At 35.4% G+C, this 21,602-nt stretch overlaps 1 protein-coding gene across 4 annotated transcripts in view; it reads left to right on the top strand.

Moving 5' to 3' along the window:
• LOC127859849 (multidrug resistance-associated protein 1-like) overlaps positions 1–21,602 on the top strand; it is a 46,709-nt gene that overhangs the window by 18,108 nt on the left and 6,999 nt on the right. For all 4 annotated transcript variants that reach the window (XM_052397384.1, XM_052397386.1, XM_052397383.1 and 1 more), the window contains exons 12-32: positions 1,108–1,204; positions 2,278–2,501; positions 2,998–3,135; positions 3,625–3,771; positions 4,788–4,872; positions 5,246–5,312; positions 5,651–5,777; positions 6,688–6,864; positions 7,977–8,144; positions 9,613–9,799; positions 10,636–10,744; positions 11,137–11,278; positions 12,257–12,488; positions 12,920–13,064; positions 14,515–14,680; positions 17,697–17,787; positions 18,447–18,555; positions 18,916–19,039; positions 19,450–19,551; positions 20,613–20,759; positions 21,228–21,386. In XM_052397384.1, coding sequence (XP_052253344.1) covers positions 1,108–1,204; positions 2,278–2,501; positions 2,998–3,135; positions 3,625–3,771; positions 4,788–4,872; positions 5,246–5,312; positions 5,651–5,777; positions 6,688–6,864; positions 7,977–8,144; positions 9,613–9,799; positions 10,636–10,744; positions 11,137–11,278; positions 12,257–12,488; positions 12,920–13,064; positions 14,515–14,680; positions 17,697–17,787; positions 18,447–18,555; positions 18,916–19,039; positions 19,450–19,551; positions 20,613–20,759; positions 21,228–21,386 — 2,943 coding nt within the window. The remainder of the gene's footprint in view (positions 1–1,107; positions 1,205–2,277; positions 2,502–2,997; positions 3,136–3,624; positions 3,772–4,787; positions 4,873–5,245; positions 5,313–5,650; positions 5,778–6,687; positions 6,865–7,976; positions 8,145–9,612; positions 9,800–10,635; positions 10,745–11,136; positions 11,279–12,256; positions 12,489–12,919; positions 13,065–14,514; positions 14,681–17,696; positions 17,788–18,446; positions 18,556–18,915; positions 19,040–19,449; positions 19,552–20,612; positions 20,760–21,227; positions 21,387–21,602) is intronic.

Below are 21,602 nucleotides of genomic sequence, written 5' to 3'. Positions count from 1 at the left end.
CATAATATATGTTATTAATTATACAATTCTAATACTCCATACCAGTGTGGGGGAGTGAACTGTTAGTCATCTGCAAAATTATGATAATGTTCAAAATATCGCATGTAAATGAAAATTTGTATCTCGGTCCTTCTTACAATAAACTATTAAATTATCAAACTCCACTCATACATAATCCGCCATGTCACTTTCTGCTTTTAAGCCTTAACTTTATAATGGCACAAGAAAAGGTCCATTTGTATTACTAGTATGGCAATATAATGTCTATCATTTATCATGCATGAATTAGGATGGATTATAGCATCCTAAATACACATTTATATAAGCAGAATATCCTTGATATACCTTACTGAAGATGTATTACACATCGAAGAAAGAATATTTTCATTTGTCATTTATTTCGTCTAAAAGAAAAACTTTATTGGATAATATGTGTGCTTTCCTTCACAGTAAAATGCAACACTTTCTCTTCGTTTTTAAGGAAACATATGCAAATACTTGATCAATATTTATGTCCATACATACTTTCTTGACAGGCATAGATTTTACCTAATAACCATGAAGTTACATATCCTAAGTACTAAACGTTGCCTTGTTTAGCTTCTTCGTATTATCTTTTACCTTTCTTTTGCGAGTCTATTGACTTTATCTATTCACTGCTTTAATGTAAATACAACAATTTGCTTAAGTCCGATTATCGTAACACTCTGATTCATAAATTAGGGTTACCATATACATGATTCATTTACCATAACGTTTTACCTTATCTTCAATGGTATACTGAACGTACTGCAGTAAGACTATTCAAATACTTGTTTTTTTCTATTTGAATATCCGAAAACATTTTCGTACCCGGTTTTTTCCACGAATGTGTATACTATTTACAATAAATTGCTATAATTTTCAATCATCTCAGCATTGCGTATATGTGCAAATTATAGCTGTATCACGTTAATGTCTTACTTCACCTGTTTATGTACATATATCAACGTTAATTATGTGTAGAGGCTAGTGTTGGGTCATATATAACTATTGAAGTATTCATGCATGATGAATATGAATTAAAAAAAGAAAATTGCGCATAAACTTTTTTTATTTTCCTGCTAGGCTCTTACGATGACAAGCGATGCCAGAACAAAGTCTACTGTCGGTGAAATAGTCAACTTGATGTCTGTGGATTGCCAAAGGTTGCAAGACATTACAGGTAATTAAAGTATGGCTTGGAAATATGACTATTGGTGCCATTGTAATGTCAAAGTACACAGCAGGCATCGCTTTTGATTAAACAATATTGAATGCTTTTGGTAATAAATTATCATCAGTAGGTCAGGGACTTTATTGCATTCAGTATATCCGATTATATTATATTATATATTATAATTAATGGTGTATTTTTTCCCATTTACCCGCCTTTAATAAAACAAGTTTGGTCGTTAACTTATGTTTTCAAGAGTGACTTTTGTCTGACAATTCCGTTCCTGATGTTTGTTTATATACTGTGTTAAGAAGCACATTCGTCTCCATTTGAAAGAAAAGGTTTAGACTTATTTTATTTGATTACATGTTTTAACTCATTGATAATGGCTATTGAAAGTGACTCCATATTTTATGAATAATAAATGCTACTGACCACAAAGGCACCCATTTGTTACCATTAAAAAGAAGTTTGCAGAGAATCAACCAGCTTCTTAATTATTTAATTTGGGAAATTCGTCAATGTTCAATTATGTTTTGAGAGTATAGTTAGTAATAGGTTGCTCTGAATGTAATTTTTGTAAATTAAGTTTGCATCCTAAATAATAGTTTCATGTTCATGTATTAATGTTCTATCATCTGTGAATAAAATGCATATTTTAGGAAAGAACATTATTTTGTTTCAAATAACAAAACATGCTCACAGGTTCTTCTCCATTATCCCGTCTGATAGGTAACATATAAAGCAATCGTTTATAGTTTTCTGTCTGATAGTTTCTAATTGATTTTAGTGTATTAAATAGTATCTTATGTTCTTCAGTCAGTGATTGCTCTTATATGTCATTTTTGATATTAATAAACCTTCCTGTGTTCTTCTTAGTTGTTTGTTTTGTAAATAACTGAATACTCATTTATTTGCCACTAAGGAGTTTACCACAGTGAAAAATTCCATTATCGGTACGTTGTGGCCCTCTCCTCTGGAGTTCGTGTTGGTATTGGTCCCCACGTAAGGATCCTCTACATTCTAATTTTATCTCTCTTTTATTCAGTTTACCATAATGGTCAATGTCAATTCACAAACAGGTTATCTCTGGATGCTGTGGTCGGCGCCGCTGCAGATCGTGTTGGCCATGGTGCTTCTGTGGAACACGCTGGGTCCCTCCGTGCTGGCAGGCCTTGGCGTGCTCGTGCTGCTCATACCCGTGAACGCCGTCATCGCCGCCAAAACGCGAAAGTACCAGGTGGAGCAGATGAAGCTCAAAGACGCAAGGATCAAGCTGATGAACGAGGTGCTCAATGGTATCAAGGTAAGCATATTTAATTTGTAATTATTGAGAAAACCTTTGATCCGAAAAAAATGCATCTGAAATACATGCAAATCCATTGGATCGATTGGAACGAGCTGCGACATACTTTAACCACGTTCAAATTATGAGTTTGTTCAAAATATGAATATCAAAATAACAACTGCCGGATGGAGTTCTTTCGGAATGCATTATTGTCAGACTAGAATATAGTTTTAATAAGAACTTAAAAGCGCCGAGTCAATTAACAATATAAGTTGGAATGAACAGTTTTTCGAGTTTTGTGCGTCTGCGTCTTTACTCCAACATCAAAATTTATGTGTAGGTAAATAAATAGGAGCAATTGTTTGTAATATGGGGTTTTGTCAAAATCTTTGAGATACTTGATTATGGAATCAAGTATGTTTTTGACATATCTGAAAAACTCATAAAAGGAGACACACACATTTGTTAGTGTAAACACAAAACTAATTATCCGTTTTGTTGACGTCATTGTCAGGTGTTGAAGCTGTACGCGTGGGAGGAGTCCTTCGAACGGAAGGTTCGGGAGGTTCGGGCCAAGGAGCTTAACGTAACCAAGAAGGCCGCCTATCTGGGCGCCGTCAGCACGTTCTTCTGGTCCTCCGCGCCTTTTCTGGTATGTGTTGGGGCCATTGTCAGTGGTTCTCGTGTTTGCCTGCATGGTGTGTTTTAATTAACATTCTGCATCCTCCTATGAGCATATATACACAACCGTAGACAAAACAGTTTATATACGCCAATTTAGTGTATTTGCACTATGTCTTAAATTTGTCAATCATGTAAATGATGATCCATGAATATCTGCATTTGTTGTAAAATGTTACGTACCCTATACGGACTAGGTAGCATTTGATAGCTCTACAATGTTCATGGTAAATGCATACATCATTCCTAAGTACTTTAAAGCTATTTTTTAATCAAACCACGAAACAAAGTCTTATATCCTTCTCATATTTAGGCCAAATTACTATAGCCAATTTAATATATAACACACACAAAACATAAAAAGCCGAACTGTCCTTGCACACCAGACCCGAAGTTTATCTGGCGACTACTGTAACAAAGCTGTAACTAATTGTTTAGTTATATTCCTTGGTGCCCACAGGTGACGCTAGCAACGTTTGCCACGTACATCCTGATAGATAGCAACAATCAGCTCGACGCACAGAAGGCATTCGTGTCCCTATCGCTCTTCAACATCCTCCGCTTCCCTATCAACCTGCTGCCTATGGTCATTTCTTACGTCGTCATGGTAAATGTTTACGTACAGATTGCCAAAATACACCAGCCATTTAGTCGGTCCATAGGGATGAATGTTTTATTATTGAGGATGATTTACAAGTTAGCCTAATTAGTCTCATACAAAGCATTTATGTCATTGCAATAAATTCTATTTTCAAACAAATAGTAAACGGTGTAGGTCATTCCCGAATGAACCTAACGTTGCTATGTCGTTCCTATCCTGTGATGTTATAGGGAGTGATCTTCGATTATTTTGTCATGTTATTTTGCGTGTCCGCTTGATATCCCATAAAGTGATGGTAAGAGGGCCGTTTAAAAATGATCGTACGGCAATTGTAACTTACGAGATAATTTTGTAATCTTACTAAGTAGACGAACTAGCTCGCCATGCTCGTCAAAGATATACGGCGCTTTATATGCCAATATAATTAATTAAGTACTAAAAATGTATAATCAAATGATATTGATTTTAGCAATTATGTATCTTCGAAAAATGTATCGTATCGTTAATGTGTACTATGATGTTTATTGAAACGGTCCCCAGAATTTGATTACACTATATGAACTTCCATTTATGGTGGACATGCGCATCTTCAGTGTGTTCTACTCCGTTGCCTTTTCAGTTCGTTCATGTCCTGTGATTAATAGTTATTACGTTGTTGGATCTAGTACACGCATGATAAGGCGGCTTTGACACTCAACAGCATTGCGATTGGCTGGACTTGCGCATATTTTCAAATAATTTTCCAGCAAGTCACTGCTCTTTGATAAATAATATGATGTTAAGTTTACTTATCATATCACAGTAACCTAAGCTCCGTATGAGTCGGAACTTTATATGCAGTATCTCTACAGGGTTTGATAGGCTTGGGGATGTTCTTAGTTTTATTTATATTAAGGCATGTGTTCATTACCGAAAATACATTACACTTTTACTTTGCTCGACCCCTATTGTTTTTGGTACTGCATGAGCCGTGCTGTGGCAACGACCATTGTTGTTTCATGCGTTTCGAATATCTTTTTAAGGGCAACGTTTCTATTGGGCGTATCGGTCGCTTTCTGCAAAATGAAGATCTAGACCCTAACAACGTCCAGCGCCCTGACATCTCTGGTAATCTGATTTCCTCTGTTTATCGTTGACTATAGGTTAATTGAAGTAATGAAGTATTCACTGTGTAAAGGTTCGAGTAATATATGCGTACTTAACATCTATTTTACTTTTATATTTTCGAATTTATTAATAGTTTATGATAAAAAATGGCAGTGTAACTGAATTGATAATTGTCTTGAAGCAAAGCTAAGTTAAAGAAATGAAAGACAAATATTTCAATTTATCTTTGTGTTTGGCTAACAACGGACTCTTGTTTAATATTCTGTTATCCGAAATTTTACGCGATTAAATATTACATTATTTAATACAATATCTTAGTTTCAGTAACACAAACATCGGGCATGCATTAAGGTTTTCTTGGCATTTATTTCAGATCACGCGCTCAGTATTGAGAATGGAACGTTCACTTGGTCCAAGACTGCAAAACCTGTCCTCAACGAGTATGTGAACATATTTTGTATTTGAATTAGATACATTTGGTTTGTCTCCCATTTCTCTACAACGTAATAACTTTATTGTCATACACATGCTGTGTAAAGGAATCGTCAACGTTTGACAGCAGTGTATATTGGTTTAATATTTTATGGGATTAATTACGTGTTTTCTGTTGTAAAAAAGATGATCGTTTGATCTTTTTACTGACTATTATGTTATCTATATGATGTCAAACAACTCAAAAGTACATCAAATAAGCATCCAGTTTGTTTTCATTACCGATGTGAAATAATGTAGCTGTCATTTCTTTACATAATTATCAGACACTTTTACTCTCATTCAGTATCAACCTCGAGATATCCGACGGCAAGCTCGTGGCGGTGGTCGGTCAGGTCGGCGCCGGCAAGTCCTCGCTCATCTCTGCCTTCTTGGGAGAGATGGAAAAACGGGCTGGCCGCGTCGTTGTGAAGGTACTGTAAAAACAACAACAACTAACAAACCAAACCTGCACCAGTAGACGGATAACGAAGTATCCGTCTTTTTGTTATACTCAGGTCGTTTGACTAAGGATATGAAGTATTTCGACTGGAAAAAGCAGCCATTTTTTTATTTTTCCCCTCCAAAATAAATTAATGTCATTCTTGTCTGTGCTTTATAAGCATCTACTAGTCAAACATGGCTTTCGCCTTCTTTAAATTTGCTGGTAAATATTCCAGAGTTAACGGTATAGGATATATACATATATATATATAGTTTAAAATCATTATTTTTTGAGAAATTAAAATTGTGTCCACTTAATTATGCACATTTAATGGAATATTAAAAAAAACATATACGTACGAGAAATTGTAGTTAAGTTGTATTAGCATCTACTTGAGATAGTAAATAAGATAAGAAAATATTTACAAAATATATAAATTCAATACCGTAATACGGGTATTTAAACAAATGACAAGGGAACTAAATCTCTGCAGTGGGTTATTGTTAGTAGCTCAATAACAATATCAATATAAAATTAGTCTCGTTTTGTATTAAAAATAATGTACGTTTAAACTTGCTGTTTGAGGTATCCGTGTTGTCATGAAAAAAACGTTTAACTGCAGTTTTTGGGTGTTGTGGATTCAAACGCCTAACAAACCTGAGTTCCCCATTTATATCTCAAATACAACATTTTTATCCGGATCTCCAGCATTTGAAAGAACGATTTTATCCTTATGTTTATAGAACGACGGCCCCACATGCTGCTTTAGTAATTATTATATAGGCTGATATGGTTTGAGATATTAATTATATTTTAAATGGATCAGCTTGATTAAATATATGCTTATTATTGGGTTTTATCTCATTCCGGAGGTAGTCTATTAATTTTTGTTCCCCTAGGGCCGGGTGGCGTACGTTCCGCAGCAGGCCTGGATACAGAACGCCACCGTTCGGGACAATATCCTATTTGGAACGGAAGTGGATCAGAACAAGTATCAGCAAGTGATCGAGGCATGCGCATTGGAACCGGATCTGGAGATTCTGCCGGGCGGCGATTTAACTGAGATTGGAGAAAAGGTAACAGGGACCCGTTTTTTTTGGTATCGTAGGTAATTTTACATTACGATACACATTTTTTACATCATAAATGCTAAACATTAATATCATAATAAGTATCTTTAACTAGACCAGCTAGGTATATATACAGTGAGAGTCATTAATTAACTTAACATTCGATATATATGGTTTACTAAGCTCTTTTATGAGGTAATAACTGTGCAATACTTTAAAAACACGCACTCGTTTAAAATGAGTAATGACATAATTATTACGTTTACTTTGTTTACATCAGTATGTATATAACATTCATTTTTTGAGATTCGCAGACAGGCAATTTATATATTCAATGATTATTTATAAACACCTTGTGGGTATGATTACCGAACTTATAATCCTTTGTAACTGGAATCAAAATTCCAGGTGCGCAATTCTCTAGTGCTGCCAATGGCTCAGGTGGAAATGCGAATGTCCAATGCTTAACAGATATGCCGATAAATGACAAACTTGAACAAATCTTGATAGTAACTTTCCATGCGAAATATAGATGGATTGATTAAAGCTTTTTATATGGACCTCAAAAGAAAAGAGAATATCAAGCGAGAACAACTTCAACTATTGTTTAAAGATAATAATTTGTTTAAAGCGTAACACTTCTAGTCTTGCGCCCAGGATATCAACCTTAACGGTGGCCAGGCGCAACGAGGGGGCCTACCTACCTCGTATGATAATTGTTGCGCCCAATGGTATGAGCCTTACCGGGGTCAGGTGAAGCGGATGAATGGTATGAACCTTACCGGCGTCGGATGTAGCGAATGAATGATATGAACCCTACCGGAATCAGGTGTAGCGAATGTGCTTACCGAGCACAGCGTAATATAAATATGTACTTTTACGCTGTTATCATTTCAATATTAACATATAGAAACTTCAGCTGGAAGACGTAGAGGAACATTCAAATGACATGGGTTGCTTAATCATTTGAATTGCCGATTCTTGTGGCACGAAAAAATACTGGTCGCAATTTACAGGTACAGCACAATTTGTGACTTACATAAATCAATTAAACTCGTTGAACCACATCGGTAAGTGGCAAAAGATTCCCCTTTCTCACGTTTGTTTACACGCCCTAGGGTATCAACCTGTCCGGTGGGCAGAAGCAGCGAGTTAGTCTGGCCAGGGCGGTGTACAACAACGCCGACGTGTATCTGTTGGACGACCCGCTCAGTGCAGTCGATTCGCATGTCGGCAAACACATCTTCAACAAGGTGGTAGGACCAAAGGGTCTTCTTAGAAACAAGGTAGGAAGAAACAGGCTATAGTTGTGGTCCGTTTAATATGTATCGTCCAACTAAGCATGCAGCTTACTGACGAAGTTTTTTGTTGTTGTAATGTTGATGTTATCCACTTCGTGATACAGTTTGTTTCCTATGATTGGATGAACGGTTTTTATTGGATGACTAAAGAGGCCTTACGATGCATGGCTTATGTATTTAAACATCTCCTGTCGCATATGATCTAACCGTAATTACTCTATGTTTTCGGACACTTAAAAAAAATTATTTTTATTCGTGTCCGAAAACCTAGATACGAAAATTATTCTCAAAATACAGGTATCCGAAAACTTAGAGTCGAAAATTGAAGTGTCCGAAAATAGCGTCCATTGTATCAACGACTACCGGTGATAGCACACGCTTGTACAATATCATATAGAGTAAATGACAGTTATGTTTGCATTGCATTTTAAATGATTTTAAATGCTTAATTTATTTGACAGAAAGTTACTACTAGGTTGTACTTTGGGCAACGAGTTCACAGAAGAGCATGTGATGTACCGATACTCGCTATTATGAACATGTAATTAACGAAATAAGAAAGCTAACTATGAATTCTTTGTTTGTTCGTTTCCGAAAGTTGTTGTCTTACACCTTCCATTAATCGTGAAACTTGCAATAGGGTGCATCACACTTAGAAGCGTTTATTATTTGTTACAGCTATTTTACTGAGAATTGGTAATACCTTTGCGCTAGATAATTGAACTTGTTAATTGGCACTACCCCTGATAATTGTCATAACACTTATGCTATCGGGCGAAACCAATGTTTAATACCGGTTTACAGGGTTATTTACCAAATAATGCAAATGTAATGGTCCGTTGCCCTCAGGCATGCACATGCCACGTTTTATGATGTTAATCCGGTTGTAAAACCCCATGATCGAAGTGTCATTATATATAAAAAACAGGACCACCATTTGGTAAAATAGCGCTGTAAAATATACTGTCCGAAAACTTAGAGATATTAATTATTGACAAAAACTTGAGTGTCCGAAAATTAAGAGTCACGAAAAATAATTATTTTTGCTAAAAAAAGGGGTGTCCGAAAACTTAGAGTGTCCGAAAAACATAGAGTAAAATACGGTAGTCATAAATATTTTTTCTTGTTCAATTGAAGAGCGCTTTTTTAACACATCAAACACGTCAGAGCGTACAGATGCATAATGATCATGGGAAATGTGTGTCTGGTTTCTTAAAATGAGTTATTCAATATTCACATAATTATAGCAAACCTGTTTAAAACACATATTTGCCTCGTTTGCATCGCAACGTATTTATGTTTCCTCAATCAGACGCGTATGATGGTCACACGGCCTGGATGCAATTGGTGAACGTCATTGAACGTAACGGATAAAATACCCCCTACCCATGCATTCAATACAACGCTAAAGAATTGTTTAACCCCTGTTTTGCAATTGTTTTGTCTCGGTTAGACGCGCATACTGGTCACTCACGGCGTTCACTGGCTGCCCCTTGTGGACACCATAGTTGTGATAATCGACGGAAAGATATCCGAGCAGGGTTCATACGAGACGCTTGTGTCACGCGACGGTGCCTTTGCGCAGTTCCTCAAGCAGTATCTCACACAGGAGAACGACGAGGACGAGGAGGATCCTGAAGGTAAGTTTCAGTCAAAATCTTTTAATTCTAGCATCTAGAGTCTTTGACAAATACAGATTAATATAGTGGTGCACATTACAATTATTTCAAGACAACCTGACATGTGTGCGCTAACGGTATACCGCTCGCTTAAAGTTCTTTTCGGTTATGTTTGCCTTACGGACACATTTCCGTGTACCATTGACATATACAAATTAATATAGAGGTGCACATTAAAATTATTTCAAGACAATTTTACGTGTGCCGCTAACGGTATACCGCTCGCTTAAATGTCTATTCGGTTTATGTTGGCCTTAGGACATATTTCTATGTACCATTGACATATACAGATTAAAATAGTGGTGCACATTAAAAAATTATTTCAAGACAACCTGACGTGTGCCGTAAATGGTATATAGCTCGCTTAAAGGTCTATTCGGTATATGTTTGCCTTACGGACATATTTCTATCTATTCCAACTTCGATTTGTCGACTTCCAACCTTTCCATGTTTAGGAGCAGAAAATAAGTCTGATCTTCTAAATAAAGAAAGTATAAAGAAAGTAAAATAACGTGAAGTTTGCTTGGTGAACTTCTTCGTTTTGTCTCTTGAGGACATCTTCATATGCATGCGCATTCAGAGGGATCGAATACATCCGTATTGATCGGCTGGCACCATTTCTTACTACGACACCACGACTTTTTTTAGGGGCTTAGGATTTTAGGGCCTTTATTACCCTTTCAGCTGTAAAGAGGCGTTTTGGTACCCTTACAGCTGTAAAGATAGTCATTTTACTTCATGGTTTGTTTTATGCTATTAAACATTTTGGGTTTACATGTTTCAATTTACAATTTTAGTTCAGCGAATTAAAAGCAAGATCTTGGAGCGTATTGATTCGGTGACATCTGGAACCGATGCTACGGGAAAATCGGAAGACGACGAAGTCGTAACAGCTCTGAGAAATAGGTTAGAACGAATAGTATATATATATATATATATATATATATATATATATATATATATATATATATATATATATATATATATATATATATATATATATATTTATATCTATAAAGTAGGTTAATCATATGAAATTGTGCATCTTATATACCTACATATGCATATACAAATCGAAAGGTTACAGGGGCTAGTTATGTTATGGGTATTATAGCATAATTTAGTTTAAATTATCATTCCATATGATAGATAAATGCAACTCATTACACTTTATGATTAATTGACGAATTGGGACAAATGAAAGACCGTACAGACACATCTCAAGTATTAACATAAGTGCTGAACTATTTTATGACATGTTTCATACAATAAACTTATACAAAGATTTTGTTCGTCAGAATAAAATCGCCTGCAAAGCCGCCGCTGGCAAGATCTATATCGTCGATTGAAACGGTAACCGGTAAGGGACAGTGGAAAGATGCCAAGGACCAAAAACAGAAAGACAAGCTTATCGAAGCAGAGAAAGCTGAAACGGGAAAGGTTGGATTTTGCGTAGTTTGATTTGAGATAAGATGCATATGAACGAACTATTTAAAATAATAGTCTATTAGAAAGGATCGCCCTGTTATACTTTCAATGAACTATACCAATAACGCTTGGAAAAATGACATATTCGTAGTACAAACAAAACACTGTATACAACACATGGAAAAATTATTTATAATATGGGATAAAATCTCAGAATAATCTCGTAATAGTTTCTTGTTTAGAACCTGTTTAAATGCATAATAAACATCACTTCCCGCCCATAATAATCAAAACAACATACATTAATCTCAAAACTGAACCTCGCTTTTTTATGCCACCGGATGTAATGATCGGGGGTATATTGTTTTTGGCCTGTCTGTCTGTCATTGTGTCAGTCATTGTATGTGTGTGTCACAAAATTTTTACCTTGGTTAAAATTTTATTACTTTTGCAATATTGAAGATCAACTTCATATTTGTCATGCATGTGTATCTCATGGAGCTGCACATTTTGAGTGTGAAAAGTCAAGGTCAAGGTCATCCTTCAAGGTCAAAGGTCAAATATCATTGTATTTTTCATTCCTAAAACTTTAACCTTCGTTGAAGTTTGGTCATAACTTTTTTAATATTGAAGATAACAACGTGATATTTTGCATGCATGTGTATCTCATGGAGCTGCACATTTTGATTGGCTAAAGGTCAAGGTCATCGTTCAAGGTCAAAGGTCAAATTTATGGCTTCAAAGCGACGCAATCGGGGGCATGTTGTTTCTGACAAACACATCTCTTGTTAAATTCGTTATCAGCTGACAAAAAAGCGGCCATTTAATATCAACTACTATATGATGAAGTTTTATTTTGAACTTCAAGTGAGTAAATTTACAGCCAGGAATATATCGTTGTAAAGACCTTATTGTCGGGATATTTGGTACCAATTTTAAAAATCTGTTTAAAGTAACATTCGGATTGAATTGCTTGTTCCTCTCATTAAGGTGTCCTGGAAGGTGTATTTGAAATACTTAAGTGCGATCGGCGCGTGTTACTCCGTCATCATTCTGGGCGCTTTCATCTTGTATCAAGTTGCGTCGAATGGCTCTAATATATGGCTATCCGTATGGACGGACGACAAGTACTTACAGAACAGAACGTACGTCAACGAGACGGAATACAGGGACAAAAACTACATGTACCTCGGCGTATACGGAGCGTTTGGGGTAGGACAAGGTACGTACGAATAGAAAGTATTTCTTCTTGTTTTATGCTGACAACGAGAAGTAAACTGTTTTTAGATTTAATTGCGTTCGGACATATTTGGTCTTCAAGGAATGTAGACAATTTATACCTGCTTTGAAACTGCTGACGGCATTATTAGATTACAATGAACGTTTAGCTTTTCGTTTTGTTTGCACAATATCATTTCTTGTGCGCCCCATCTGTATGAATTGAAGAAATACATCGATTGTTTTATAGAACAAATTAACTGCAGTGACACTTGTGTAATGTACGTGTTGCGCCGTTAGTGTTTTATTACAGTCACATGCTTTGCATTGGTAGAATGTCAGAGTTCCTAAGCTAATTTACAGCAAAATAAAAATTCGTTAAACTTAAAGTATGTAAAAACTGAATTTGTTGAAATAAGATACACTTTTTTATAGCATTCCTGGTTCTCGCCTATGCGATTTTTGCGGCGATGAGGATGATTAACGCTGCCGGTGTGATGCACAATGCAATGTTGTCGAACATACTCAAACTGCCTATGGTGTTCTTCGACACCACTCCCCTAGGCCGCGTTGTCAACAGGTAATGTATCCGTCGAGTAGGTTGTACAATGTATACTCATGAGATCAAACATATAACGAACATTTGTGAAATTGTTAAAATAGAATTACATTAAAATAAAAAATAAAATGATATTGCATTTTGAAGCATCCTTTCAACGTTTTACTTTCGATATCGTACCAACATGAGTTGTGTTCTTTTGTAGTTTTTATATAAAATGTTATGAATTATTTTGCGAGCTTAATACCCCCCGCAAAATATGATATAATAAAAACTTTCTTTGACACTACTCATAGAGGGTATATTTGTGTTTTTGTGATTCATATCAGTATCTTTTTATTTTGTTTTGTAGAGAACCTATCTTATCTTCTGCGGTCATTCACGCAGCCTTGTATTAAAAAACAACAACAGCTTTTGATGAGACATTGAAACTATTGACAACAGCCTGCCCATGAACGTTCGGGTTCTTATTGTAACGCTTTTTTTTCAAACGCTCAGGTCGTTTGTAGTGATATGCTTTACCACGGCGTGTATCCTCATAGCTTTTATACCCGTGGTCTTATATATGATTTGATGCAGGTGAGGACGGATCAGATTTGCACAAGAGCTTTAGTAGTGTTATTTGTTTTAATGAATACATTTTATATTTTCTTATGTCCATCTGTAAAACACGCAACAAGTATTTTCTGGAAGGATATCACTGATATTTATATATTGTAAAAATGAAACGACTATTGGCTATGGCCAACTTTGAAAAATGTCATACATTAACTGTAAAATTGTTGAGAAATGAATCAATATGGGCCCTTGGTCGGAAAGGGAAGAACTTTCTTTACGCACCACAGCGTGAATATAATAAATTTTGCACCTGTATTTGCATAATTTGTGGATATTTGTGGTAAATCATACCTTTTGACCAAGTTGACAAGAAGCAGTGCTTGTTGGTCGTTTTACAGATGTACGGTGTAGTCTAGAATTTTTAATACTTTTTTACAGTTGAACCTATAAATGTTGATCCAAATGCTGAATTACTGCACAGGTTATCATCGCAAATAGATGGTTGTATTATCATTATTTTACTGTTATATTTTATGTAAATGGATCAACTTATATTATTTCATTTTATTAATTTATGTCCCGAAAAGAGAATCATTGATATCAGTCTCTGTGAGCTCCAATTGGTTCGCATGATGGTTCGTACGTAATTCTTAAGGTTTCAGATTTCATGAATTCAAAACAAAATATGCTGTCTAGTAGCACGCATTACGAATCATTTAATGAATGCGTTTAAAACTACATAAGCGTTTGTTGGGCCGCGTCTTTTGGTACGTTGCTGTGTGTAAACGTCCATCTAGATAGCGTGTTCAAGTTTCTATTTGCCTTTTATGTGTATAATGAACATATCATTCCAAAGTATTATTATGTGTATATCAGTGTACTTAATTTAAGATGGTTGTGTTATAATTTACAGATTCTCCGGTGATGTAGAGACAATTGACAATACACTTCCCTCAAATATGCGAATGTTTTTGTTGACGTTTTTTGCCACGCTGAGCTCATTCGTGGTGATAAGCTACACAACACCGCTTTTCCTAGTAGCATTGATACCGATAGCCGTTCTGTATTATTTAGTACAGGTGAGCCAAAGCAACGGGCCATAGCATAATATGTGTTTATACATTGAACATATATATATATTAATTTTAGCGCTAGAACCATCTATAGTTCGGCAGTATTTACCTAGCACTAATCATTAGTATCACTAGATTCAAGTATCGTTAGGAAGAATGCATTTATTTCCCCACTGCTACCGATTTTAATCAATTGAAGTGTATCTCACTGAAGTATACTTTAAACCGTTATGGTCTCAATAATCCTGTGCTAAACTTCTTTCACGAAAAAAACCAATTTTAAACATAGGAAATATGCCATGCGTAGATGTATGCTAATGTCACTAGTTGCAGGACAATATTGTCGAACTATTCAAGGGAGAGCCATTTGCACTTGCAGATTGTCGTGTCATAAATGTGCTGTCCGTATGTGTAGCTCAAATAATAAAGGCATAATATAGTCCTTTTATTATGTGACGATTAAAAAAAACTAACATTTGTATATGTTCGTTTACACATTGTTTTACTGCATTTCTCTCCTTTATAATCTCATCTGTTAAATAATATTTACACACCACAAACTCACATCACAAACTTAACCTTACATAATCACTATTGTGTGTTTTTAATAAGATCACCTTTTTCATTATGGTCATAAACATTATTTAGTTACAATAATTTCCCTCATTATGTTATCGTATGCCAAGTACTCAACTAGCAGTAGTCCCGCACTCAAAACCTATATTTCTCTATAAAGCATTCATGGGCAGGTTAGTCTCGTGTTTATAGGTTTTCCCAGGAAATTGAGAATATTGACAGCACCCTTCCAATAAGTTTCCAACTGTGCTTCAGCTACCTAGTTGTATCCTCAAGTACCGCTATAATAAGATCACCTTTTTCATTATGGTCATAAACATTATTTAGTTACAATAATTTCCCTCATTATGTTATCGTATGCCAAGTACCAAACTAGCAGTAGCCCCGCACTCAAAACCTATATTTTTCTATAAAGCATTCATGGGCAGTTTAGTCTCGTGTTTATAGAATTTCCCAGGAAATTGAGAATATTGACAGCACCCTTCCAATGAGTTTCTAACTATGCTTCAACTACCTAGTTGTATCCTCAAGTACCGCACCCATCGTTTGCTATATCACACACATGTTCTAAAGCTATTCTTCATTATCCATGTCTGCAAAGCGTGTATTGGATGTTTTGATCAAGTGCTATGCGCTATAGAAGAATTTGTAGAAATAAAATTGCGATTTCGTGTATCACCGTTTTAATCATGCAACACCATTTATTTATACTAATCAGAAACACGTAACAAGTAGGTAGAGTGTTATGTATTATGTATTATATATTTGATTGCGTAATGGTCATTCCCTTCGATTTAACCATATGTAATCATGTTGTTCATAATTGCAAACAGTTTACGTGGAATACGTGGAATGCTACACTCAGACGTTTGTGTTCAATATAGCTTTTGCCATTTTCCTCTGAAAAAGCATGTTTCAATTAGGTAAAGAAGTGCCCCGTGTTCAGAAAACAAGATTGTCGGATTGATTATCAATTGAAACGTACAAGCAACACACACTAAGAAACAGCATAATTGGAATGAATCCCATTCTAGTGTTTCATGTATTACCATATCTTAGCAATGCGCCAGGTTCGATACAACAATCGTATATCGATATATATTTTCGTATGTCATTGTGTTTGAGGCTGTTGAATGATTTGAAGTTAATCAATGAGAACAAATCAACCAAATGCTTTTATTGACCAATGATTTGAAGTTAAGCAATGAGAACAAAACAACCAAAGGCTTTTATTGACCAATGCTTTGAAGTAAAGCATTGAGAAAAAAGCAACCGATGGCTTTTATTGACCAATGATTTGAAGTAAAGTAATGAGAAAAAAGCAACCAATGGCTTTTATTGACCACTTCAATAGTGTTGTTGTCAAACCAATACGTACTGTTTTAAGTTCTACAATTAGTCATCTAATTCTGGCGCCATTAGCTATAAGGAGGAATTTCGAATAAAAGCTTTGTTTTATACACGGGGTATACGAATGCATTCATAGGTTTTCTCCAGATATCGAAACGAGAGACAATACTATTTATAGGCTTTCTCATGATATTGACAAGATAGACTACAATATTCATAGGTTTTCTCAGGATATTGACACGATAGACAATATTATTCATAGGTTTTCTCAGGATATTGACACGATAGACAATACTATTCATAGGTTTTCTCAGGATATTGACACGATAGACAATACTATTCGTAGGTTTTCTCAGGATATTGACACGATAGACAATACTATTCATAGGTTTTCTCAGGATATTGACACGATAGACAATACCCTTCCGATGACGATGCGTCAGCTTCTGAATCTGTTCGTGTCATTGATATCGACGATGGTAGTTATCACTTACAGCAATCCAATCACGGCCGCTGTACTTGTTCCTATACTCATTGTGTATTATGTGTTCCAAGTAAGTTGCCATATGCATGACATTGTCACCAACCAGTGTATGGTACACAGAGGACTAATATAAAACTTATGAAAAAGTACGTTTCAAATCTTATCGTCATCCCTTGTTTCTAGTTCACGCTATTAATGTCACTTGTTAACACTTGCTTTTTGAAAAAGCTTTCCTGCTAAATGTGTTCTTTGTTTATAGCTGTCAGTACTCAGATGTTCTTTTCTAACATGTTGATAATGGTATGACAAAGCAACCATTTAATAATACGTAAAGGATTATAAAACGTTTTCAAACTATCACTTTTTGTGGGTATGTTTTAATCATACATGTCTAAAAAAAAGACAATCAAGATTTTGTTTTCAATCTTATTGTAACACGTATTAATTTAATAAGAATATTTTAATTATTAAGCATTTTTATGTTCATCTTTTGATACTATTTTCATTGTTTTCAAATATTATTTTAATATTCGATGCATAACGACATTAATGAATGAACAAACTAACGGGCTCTACGTCTCCTTCAACCATCCAATATGCTACCCATTTCAGCGTTTCTACATCCCAACGTCACGTCAACTAAAACGTATCGAGTCCACCACGAGATCGCCTGTCTACAGTCACTTTGGAGAGAGTATAGCAGGTGCGCATGTCAGAAGGTTTTGTTTTACTTCCGTATTTTGTCGTCCATGCTTCTCAAATAAGTTTTTTACTTACTTTTGACTTTGTAGTCACGCAATAGTGGTAGTTATGTTATCAATTACTCCCACGTGGACGATTTAACATAAACAAAATATATTACAACCCGTATACTACATAGTTGCCCAAAAGATTTTTTGATAAATTATCACATCTAAAATATTCCGCGCTTAACTTCGCTATTATTATGAGTTTTGTAATAATGATATCAAATGACCACTAAGTAAGCTAATCTATGAATAACCGAACATGGTGATTTTGCTGATAAACTTTTGACATCAATCAAATGACATTGCTTCCTTTATAACTAATATGATCGAATTTGGCAAACATTGCAATCGCCAACAAAACTGAATTAAATGTAATGCAACCTTGTGAATTTCTGCAAAACAGGAACTCTTACCACAAGGCTACATTGATGTCCTCTATGCGGCATTGCGGGTGCACTTACGATCCTTGGCTACGTGTTGTTTCATTGCAGGTGCAAGTACGATCCGTTTGCTTCGTTTTGTTTCATTGCATATGTAAGTACAATCCATGGCTCTGGCTGGTTATGATTGCAGGTGCACGTACAATATGTGGCTATGTGTAAATTCATTTTAGGTGCAAGTACGATCCGTGGCTACGGATTTCAGCAACGTTTTATCCAGGAATCTAAAGACAGAGTGGACAAGAACATGGTCTTCTACTTTGCAGGCATAGCATCTAATAGGTTGGTTGAATATATGTTCATCACTTTTGCAAAAAATATGGTTGTTGTATTGAGTATTGTAATAATATTGACTTGATTTGCACATCCAATTTTTCAAAAGCCCTAGATGTGTATAGTTTGAGCCAAGTTCTTGAGAAATAGAAAAACCGTAGTAGAAGGCTACAATACAAGCCATAATCTATAATAATAAAGAGTAAATCGTTTGATGTGAATATTAATAAAACAACCATTTTTACAAAAAAATCGTTTCATTTTTTACTGTGTATCTGATTTTACAGCAAACGTACATTTCAATAAAAGTAACATAAAACAAACTTGAAAAAGATACTAGTGCACACCTCACAAACATTGTTATTACAGATGGTTGGGTTTCCGTCTAGAGTTTTTGGGTAACCTGATCGTGTTTGCAGCTGCGATATTTGCCGTAGTTACACCTGACAACACTGGTGGATTGGTGGGTCTTTCCGTCGCATACGCATTGCAGGTAGACCACGTTTGATTTAGAACTTATACAAGACTATCAGCATAAGCATTACAAGTACATTCTTGTGATATTAATCGTGTTTAACATACGCTTGTCTTATCACTGGCCTTTTGTTTGTTACATCGGTTGTTTTTTGTAAATGTTCATAAAGAATTTACTAAGATTTCAGACGACCATCTGAAATTCTTGTTCGATAATCTTGCTTATCGGAATTTATACTGTCCATATTTTGTCAAACAACGATAATTGTTACTTTTTTCAAATTTTACGTGTGTTTAAGTTGCATTAATGCTATTAACGTGTTTGATCATTGCTTATAAGTGTCAAAATGTCAATGTCTTTGAAACATAAACTTCGCAACAAAACATAAACATGTGTTAACGGAATAGCATCTGAATCTGTTTTATAAGGTAACGGGTACTCTGAATTTCCTCGTTCGTACCACCAGTGACGTTGAAACAAACGTCGTGTCTGTGGAGAGAGTTCGTGAATACACTGAAGAACCCACTGAGGTAACACAAGCATTGATTAACCCATTTATGCCTAGTGGACTCTCCCATCCTTCTAAATTGGATCAATTTATTTCCAAAATTAGGGATGTCTAGTACATTTATTTCTATATTTAGAATATTTGTTACAGAAATTTCTTGAAGCAAAATGCGCAGACACTGATGAGACGCCGCATCATGCGGCGTCTCATCTGGGTCTACGCTGTTTGCCAATGCCTTTTTTCTAGAAGCTATGCATAAATGGGTTAAAACTGGCGTTTATTCTAGATTAAATGTAATAACGCATAACCTGTTTGGAGAAGAGTTAGATAAAAACCCTTCAACCACGACGACATATAAAAGAAAAATTGTAAAATACCGTATTTTAAAAAAAATATTAGTTTATATTGATTTAACTATCACGACTGGTATATTACATGAACTGAAAAAAGTTGTTAAGGTTTCATATTTTCAATATATTTGGTAATAAATTTTACTGGGTATTTCTACCAGGTAACTACCAGTATAACTATAAATAACGCCAGTAGATTGATCATCATCGACACGTGGTAAACCCCGGAATGCGAAATTGTGCATGCGTAGTATACATTTTATATATAAAGTGATAAATCTACCTGCGTTATTTATAGTGTGTAAATCGTTGTCACATATTTTTGCGATGTACTTTCGATTTCACATCACAAAATTTATTACCGAATATGCTGAAAATATGAACTTTTTTAAAGAATGTAATATACCAGTCGTGATATTTTAATTAATATAAACTAACAAATGTTAAAAAATACGGTATTTTTAGAACTTCTATTTTTTCGTCATTCGTGGTTGACAATCCCTTTAAAGTGTAATTTGTGCCCAACAGATCTTCTGAACAAATGCGAAGAACTTATTTTACATTAGGACGCATTTTGTGACCAAAACATACTTAACTGTGTGCTATTATACTGCGTTTATACAAATAGCAGTTTTCCTGTAACTAACCGTGTTCACTTTTTTTAAACAGTCGGCTTGTCATTGTTTAGTTACGCCTTTATTTTTTTTTGTGTTTTACTTTTGTTGAAATTTAGGCCGAGTGGAGAGTAGAAAACAAACGTCCACCCGCAAATTGGCCGGACCGAGGCAATGTCCGCTTTAATAACTACACCACTCGATACAGGGAAGGACTGGACCTTGTACTCAAGGGCATTTCTTGTGACATCGTTGGAGGTGAACGGGTATGAGTAAACAAGCTTACAAAGTTACGGCATCTTTAAGATGATCTTACGATATATTTAGGATCACACATCACACTTCCTACAGTTTTCTTTAGTATTTAAAAATGTTAACTATATATCCCCTATATACAGCGGATTATTTTTAAAGAAAAGTATCGGGCAAAAAGGGCGAATTTTGAAGATGAGACTCATGAAATTACTGTTTCATTATTTTGAAATTATTGATTTTAACCATTCGTTTTTGTTTAAATTTAAAACCATCTCTAACCACCGAGTCTTAACAAAATGTATATATGAATAATAAGGAATGTAGTTCATTAGTTGCAATTCTTATTCCGACGCCTCAATTCTAAATCGTTTAAACAAGCACTCGTAAGTAAGGTCAGGTTAGTGTGTTAAAAGCATACATATTAATCAACTGGGTTGCGAACTTTCACATGCTTTCGATATGCGATCTTCGTTGTTCAGGTGGGTATTGTTGGTCGCACCGGCGCCGGTAAGTCATCCCTCACGGTGGCACTCTTTCGGCTGATCGAGGCGGCGAGCGGAAGCATCGTCATTGACAGCCACAGGATCTCGGACATGGGGCTTCACGACCTCAGGTCAAAACTAACAATTCTACCACAGGTGAGTGGTTTCATAAAATTACTTACCTTTATTAGTAATTCACATATGATGCTAGTCCTAATTTGATAGAAAAATCTTGAAAACCAGTTCGTTGATGGTACACTCGATGCCCCTACTGTACTGACAGCGGAGTATAGTACATGGATGTTGTATGTGTTTATACAATCCTTGATGGGAAATACATTGGTTTCAGAGTTTGTTCAATAGTCATAGCGA

Source organism: Dreissena polymorpha, chromosome 15 (assembly GCF_020536995.1).
Source record: "Dreissena polymorpha isolate Duluth1 chromosome 15, UMN_Dpol_1.0, whole genome shotgun sequence".
NCBI lineage: Eukaryota > Metazoa > Mollusca > Bivalvia > Myida > Dreissenidae > Dreissena > Dreissena polymorpha.
This window is presented reverse-complemented; position numbering and strand designations above follow the sequence as displayed.